General features: G+C 52.1%; 1 protein-coding gene across 1 annotated transcript in view; it reads left to right on the top strand.

The window, feature by feature from the left end:
• Positions 1-1,488: 1,488 nt before the first annotated feature.
• NOS1 (nitric oxide synthase 1 (neuronal)) overlaps positions 1,489-6,559 on the top strand; it is a 39,156-nt gene continuing 34,085 nt past the window's right edge. Inside the window, exon 1 of the mRNA XM_010563367.1 lies at positions 1,489-2,216. Coding sequence (XP_010561669.1) covers positions 1,489-2,216 — 728 coding nt within the window. The remainder of the gene's footprint in view (positions 2,217-6,559) is intronic.

Below are 6,559 nucleotides of genomic sequence, written 5' to 3'. Positions count from 1 at the left end.
TCAGGGCACAGTCCTGGAGAGAAACGTTCTCCAGATCATCTGAGAAATGGGAGGGGATCCCGGAGAGGGTTTGGGAGCTGAAGTTATCGAACACAAGCGTAGGCATGTAAGAACCAGGGTCCCATCAGGAGTCAATGAGACGTCGCTCCCCAAGCCACTTGAGGGCTGTAGAAAGCCATACCCAGCTGCATGAGGTTCCCCCGAGAGCTGGGTAAACTCATTGCATGTTCTCCTCTAGATGGTTTTCCATCAGCTAAAGCAGTTTGTTTGGGAACTGTTCAGAACTGGATGGCAGGGCTGGGCACGGGGGAGTGCTAGCTTTGCCTCCTGTATCCCCGTGCCAGGCTTGAAATATGGGGAGAGGAGGAGCTGAGCCAGGCTGAGGCTGTGATCCCTGTCGCCAGGCTTAAAAGCACTTGCTGCTGTAAGTGCTTTGCTGTAAAACTCAGGGTAAGGGGAGCTGAATGTCCTCTTCTACTGCCTCGTTTTGCTTGTGGCTGCTACTCTTTCTCCTGAAGCATCGAAACACTCTTGGTGTGACAGCACCTATGGAACAGGTTTACTCCTGGGCAGGGACATACGTCCCCTGTCCGGTCACCCTAATCCATCTCGACCATCGGGTGGTTGGATACTCTGGAAAACACAAGGAGACAAGATCCTCAGCCGGCAGAAATCACCGCTGAGCTCCACGCGGCTCTACCCATTGCCAGACCTGCACGGTTTTTGCTTGCGACCCATGGGCAAAGCGGGGAGGCTCCGAGCACGGCTGCCCAGCAGCCCCTTCCCAGGGCTCCCCTTCTCCCCCCGCGCTTTCCCGGCCCCCGCCGAACAGATGGTGCCGATTTTTGCAGGGGGAGTGGAGGAAACAAAGCCCAGAGCGATGGGAGGCTGCAGCCTGTCTCCCAAATGCAGCCCGGGGGATGACATCTGTGGGGACAGGCTGATGCATGTGGGTGTCTGTGGCGTGCTGAGCCCCGTGCCGAGCCGGCACTTACGCCTGCCCTATCTCACTTTTCTTTCTCTTTTGTTGGGTTTTTTTTTTTTTTTGTCTTCCTCTTTTCTAGATAAAGAAGCTCGTGGACCGTTTGCAGGGATGTCGGTGAAGCGAGCGGGCTGCCTTCCCCACTCTGCCCAGCACAGGACCAGAGGCTGACTGGAAAGCTGGCATGTTGCCCCCTCCAGCCCCTGCTTGGCCGCACGATGCCCAGCCCTGCCTGCCCTGCCTGCCCTGCCCCTAGCCTTGCTTTCCACCGGTAATATACCCTGCTTTCCCCAGGCTGCGTTTCCAAGAGAGGTGGCAGGGAATATGCTGCAGAAAGCCAGCCCGCAGCCGAAACCCGGAGGAGTTTTGCAGTGAGGCCAGTTGCTAAAACGCCAAAGAGTTGCCCCGTCCCCGCCCCGGCGTGGATAAGCGTCTCGGACAGCGAATTTCTCTGCGCTCAGTGGGTGTTGAGGTCCTGGTCTGCAGGCTCAAAGAGGGGGGCTGCCATGGAAGAGAATGTGTTCAGCGTGCAGCAGATACAGCCCAACGTCATCTCGGTGAGGCTCTTCAAGCGCAAGGTGGGCGGCCTCGGCTTTCTGGTGAAGGAGCGCGTCAGCAAGCCACCCATCATCATCTCAGATCTGATCCGGGGAGGGGCTGCAGAGCAGAGTGGCCTCATCCAGGCTGGGGACATCATTTTAGCTGTCAATGGCAGGCCCCTCGTGGACATGAGCTATGAGACTGCGCTAGAGATACTGAGAAGCATCGCCTCCGAGACCTACGTGGTCCTCATCCTGCGGGGCCCCGAGGGCTTCACCACTCACCTGGAGACCACTTTCGCAGGCGACGGGACACCGAAAACCATCCGTGTCACCAGACCCCTCTGCCCGACTCCGAAGGTGGTCGACTTGTCCAACCCAAGCCTGCACGGCAAAGAGCAGCCGCTGCCAGCAGCCGACCGCGCCATGGGCTCCCTGTGGACAAAAGAGATCGGGCGGGAGGTGGAACCGATGGTCCACGTTAACGGCGTCTTTACCGGCAGCAAAGGGCAGGATGCCGGGAAGGGGAAGGGGGGTGCTTGTGGTCACCCTTGCCTCAACGGCGGCGTGGAAGACAATGAACTGCTCAAAGAAATCGAGCCCGTCCTGGATCTCCTGAAGAGCAGCAGTAAGGACAGCGATGGAGATGCACCCTCCAAGGTAGAGACAAGAGATATAGAAGTCCAGGTGGACTGGTAGGTCCCTAAATACATTTTTTACATTTGGTGAAATGTGCTGGGTTTCGCTACCCAATGTGGCTGGTTTAGGCGTCAGTGAGCACCTCTCCAGAAATGACTGCTGTCTGACACAGCAGGATGGAGATGGAGAGGAAGGGATGTGAAAAAAGGGGGAAGTGGTTGACGAGGGGAAGATAGAAGTAATGAAAAATTGGGCGTAGGTGGTGGGAGAAAGGGAGAAAGATGTAAGCATGGGATATCGGGGAGACAGCAGGAGTAATGTCTCATGGAAAGCTGAGCTATGTGATGTGGTGGATCACAAGCTGGGCTGGGATTTGTTTCTGTTCCATGTTCTCAATCTCATTTGTGTTAAGTTTAAACAAAATCCCGTGCCTCAGTTTCCCCACCTGCCAAATAAGAGTCATGGTATTGTCTGTCCTTGCTATCCTGCTTTAGAGCTCTCCAGTTGAAATCTTCTATTGATTACTTGCCGGAGAGGGAGAAGGAAGGTCAGACCGGCAGAGTATGATGTTTCCCAGGAGAAATGAGTTTCAAAACCTTCTGTACTTTTGTCAGTCAGGCTCTGTCTTGGGGAAGGGAGAGGGGATCCCCAGTCCAGCTCCAGCTGAAGCCAAGGGGATCTCTGTGCAAGAGTAGTGGGAACTGCCTCGGGTACTCCCATCTTCTGGGAAGGGAGGAAATGTTGCCCATCGAGAGCTCAGAAATGGCCAAACCTTGTTGAAATACAACAGCGGAGCTGCCTGTTCATGCCCTCTGCTCTTTCTAGATCAAGCTAATTATTTCAATATGCATAGGCATGTATAACAAGGGTGGGGACATAGGGATGCTTGCCCTATGGCTTCTTGAGAAGGGTGAAGTCTCATCATGCGGGTGGAACGGTTTCATTTCCGATATCTGCTTCTGCAAGGGGCCATGTGCATAGTATTGCCCTCCTGATCTTCCTCGGCATTTCCCTGAGATGCAGACCATTGCTCCGGAGCCAAAGCAGCTCCCTGTGGCCTTTTGTGTTTTGCAAAATTATTGTTAGTAGCTATTTTGATTTTGGTACCAGCTCTCTCACCTCCTGGCTGTTTATTAGCAATGATAGGTTGCCTTTTTCTGTTGCCTTTCCCCAAGTCCCCAAACACATTTTAGCAGTGTCAAGTGCCGCAGCAGGTTGTGGCTGCCCTCGGTTATTGACTGGCTGTAAAAGCCAGGAGGCTTTTTCAGGAGGGTTCGCTGAAGCTGGTGATCTTGGTTCAGTGACAGAGCGATTTGTAGTTTCAAGTTCCCTTGCTGCACCTGCTTCCTTAGGGAGGGGAAAAAAATTGTATTCTTTTTTTTTTTTTATCAGAAGCAATGAGAGGGGAAAGGCAGAGCTGTGGAGGAGCAGGATCCCTGCGGTGGGTTCCCTGCCCGGCTCGGTGGCAGAGCCCAGGCAGAGCTCCCGTTCATTCCCATCACACCCACACCGTGTGTTTTCCATCTTCTTTTTTTTTAATTTTCGGTTGTTTTCGCGTCGTCGTTTCCGCTCTCCCAAATTATGCCTTTTTTTCTGCGGAGGACATAGTTACTCAAAGCCCATTAGGGTGGTCACACTGAGTCAGAGAAAATACAACTGCTCAGCTTAGCGCCGGCGGCGGGTGGCAGACGTCTGGGGAAGAGTAGTGGGACAGGGCACGCTTGGGGCCACCCCCGCCACACATACCCTCAGGTCTCGCACATTTGGCTGCTTTCCGAAACTATTGGGTTTGGACTCTGCTGTGCAATAGGAGGCAATTTAATCCCCTGAGCCCGGCATGCTCTCTGAGCTGAGGGCTACCTGCCCAGACTGCACGCCTTTTAATCCAGCACCAACCCATCTCTAGGGGAACCTGGTTTAAGCAACTAAAGAATTGAGACCTTGATAGGGTTATGCTTGACTGCAGGTCCAACAAAATGTGCAGGGCTGCTTAAAAGTCCCTTCTGTCCCTCTGTTTTTGCTAAGACTGCTGCGATAGAGCTGGGGGTCACAGCCCAGCAAAGCCCCCGGAGGACACAATCTGAAGAATTTTGATGCAAGGTACAGCCTCACCCTTCAAACCATGTCCCCCAGTGTCCCCATCCCATCCCACCAGCTGCAGGGTCTCTGAGGAAATTCTGCTCCAGCTGGGAGGAGGGATGAAAAATGTGTTTTTTCTTTGAGGAGTCTCTTCTACTCGGACATTAAACCAAAACACTTTGAATTCACTTAAACTGAAGGACCTTGAACCAACAAGAATATTAGCAAAGTGGGTACTTCACCAAAACTCCACTCACTTTATTTTTCAATACCCTTTAAAAAAAAAAAAAAAATCTATGTAATCTGTGTACCTTGGGACTGAAAATCCACTTTTTGGTCAAAATTAGTCTTCAGTCTTTTGCTTGATGAAAAGCTGTAGCCTTGCTCTTGTGGTAGGACTCTGTATGAGCGAGGAGACCTCGGCTAGAGCGGAGAAGTGGGAAAAGAGATATACTGCAGGGAAAACTTGTCAAGAGCCGCTCTGCAGGGTAAAGGGCATTTCTCAGCCGCCTCTCCTCCCACTCCTGCGACGTGCTGGAAATGATTCATCTCCTCGGCTTGGTCTCAAACAGAGCTGGGGCATCGTGAAGGTCTTCTACAGTGAGAGTTTTCTTGGTCCATAGGAGAAGTGCAGAAAGGTCAGGGAGTGATGGGGAGTGGATAACTGGGGAGATTGTTGGTCGATGCCAAAGAAATGCCCAAGGAAATAAGCAAGTCTTATCAGATTGATGCAGCTCTCACGCCGTAGGCTGTGACTTCTCCAGGCTGGGGGGGAGCAAGCAAAGCTGGCATTACTCAAAACAGGAATAGAGCTCTACCTAGACACTAGGAGGGTGCAAAACCTCACTCAAGGTTGAGCTTGACAGCTACAGCCTGGACCACTTGACCATCAATCCAGCTGGAGATGCTCGTCTCGGCACCAATCCTGTTCTGTGTCTGTCTTCGCCTGGTGCTGACCTTCACAGCCTGCAGCACTCTGTCAAAGCCAGTCCAGCTCGCAGAGCTGTGACAGCTTTCCTAGGGCAGAAAAGAATGGTACAAGTTTGAGGTTATTCACAAGGAGCCAAACACTTCTTGTTCAAGGTGGGCTTTGCCAAAAACGATTCAAATTACACCTGATACTTCGGGCTTCCAGCTCATGTCTCTCATGTTACTTCCAAGGAAAACTGGAAACTGTGAAGTTTGCATTGGGGGAAAAAATCAGTTCATCTCCCTCCCCTGCACCCCTGGTCTGCACTCCCCGAGGGACCTGTCCCTGCAATCACCTGGCCTTTGCTCCCTGCTGATTGCCAGCTGTAAGGTGCCCTGGGTCCATCGTGCGTGTCCGTGGGATGGGCTGCAGCCACAGCTCAGTGTCTGCTACTTGGCTCAAGCCATCTGCGATGAAGTTGATCATAAAACAGAGCATGGAAGTGGGGCACAAGGTATGATGAGAGCTGGCATTTCTGCCATGAGGCTCACCGTGGGCTAGAAAACAAAAATAGAGTTTGATTCACTCACTGCCAGCTAACCTAGGTCTGTTTTTCCCTCTGAGCTCTAGGGAGATTGTCATGTCCCATCTTCCCTCCCTCTCCCCCCTCACTGAGTTGCCAGTATTTATTTTTCTTCTCAGGTCTATTCCATAACATGAACAGCATGATGGAAACATGGCAGTTTCGGTCCAAAAAGCAGCATCAGCAGCCCTGAGAAGGACAAGTGTGCTGAGAGCAGGAATTCTGTTTATGAAGGGTTTCAAGGTTTCAGGCTCCATCCTGCATTGGAACAAACCCCGTAATTTTGCAGTTCTCGGAGAGAAAATTCTCTTCCTCCCACCTCCTTTGCTGCCGCCAAAATCTCTTTGTGTTGCTCAAAACATTTCATTTGCATTTCTGATGTCTTCATTATTCCGTACTTGGACATGAAACTTTAAAACCTCTGAAATGAAAAGGTTCCCTGAAACTATCATGTTATTGCCATTCTGCAAAGCAATGAAGTAGGAAGCTTTGGCAGTGAATAACCCTCCCCTTCTCCCTCGGCGGATTCTTCTTCCTCGTCACTCTGACTACATCAGTCTAATCCAGAGAGGCATTTTGTGCCTGCAAACAGCATATTCCACCCAAATATACCCCTGCGGAGCCTTCTCAGACCAGTCTCCAAAGCACCCTTTACCCGCTCAGCCCCCTGTGCTGGTGCTGCTTCTTACATCCCATGGGATGGCTGTTCTCCTTGTATGTGGTCCCAGCAGACAAACCCGTGGCCCATGTGCGAGTCTGCGCTCTCCCGGCAGACCCGAACTGTGTTTGGCCTCCAAATAAGATGCTGAGGCTGGAATCCTCCCGAT

This window comes from Haliaeetus leucocephalus, unplaced genomic scaffold (assembly GCF_000737465.1).
Source record: "Haliaeetus leucocephalus isolate CR32 unplaced genomic scaffold, Haliaeetus_leucocephalus-4.0 Scaffold165, whole genome shotgun sequence".
Lineage (NCBI taxonomy): Eukaryota > Metazoa > Chordata > Aves > Accipitriformes > Accipitridae > Haliaeetus > Haliaeetus leucocephalus.
This window is presented reverse-complemented; position numbering and strand designations above follow the sequence as displayed.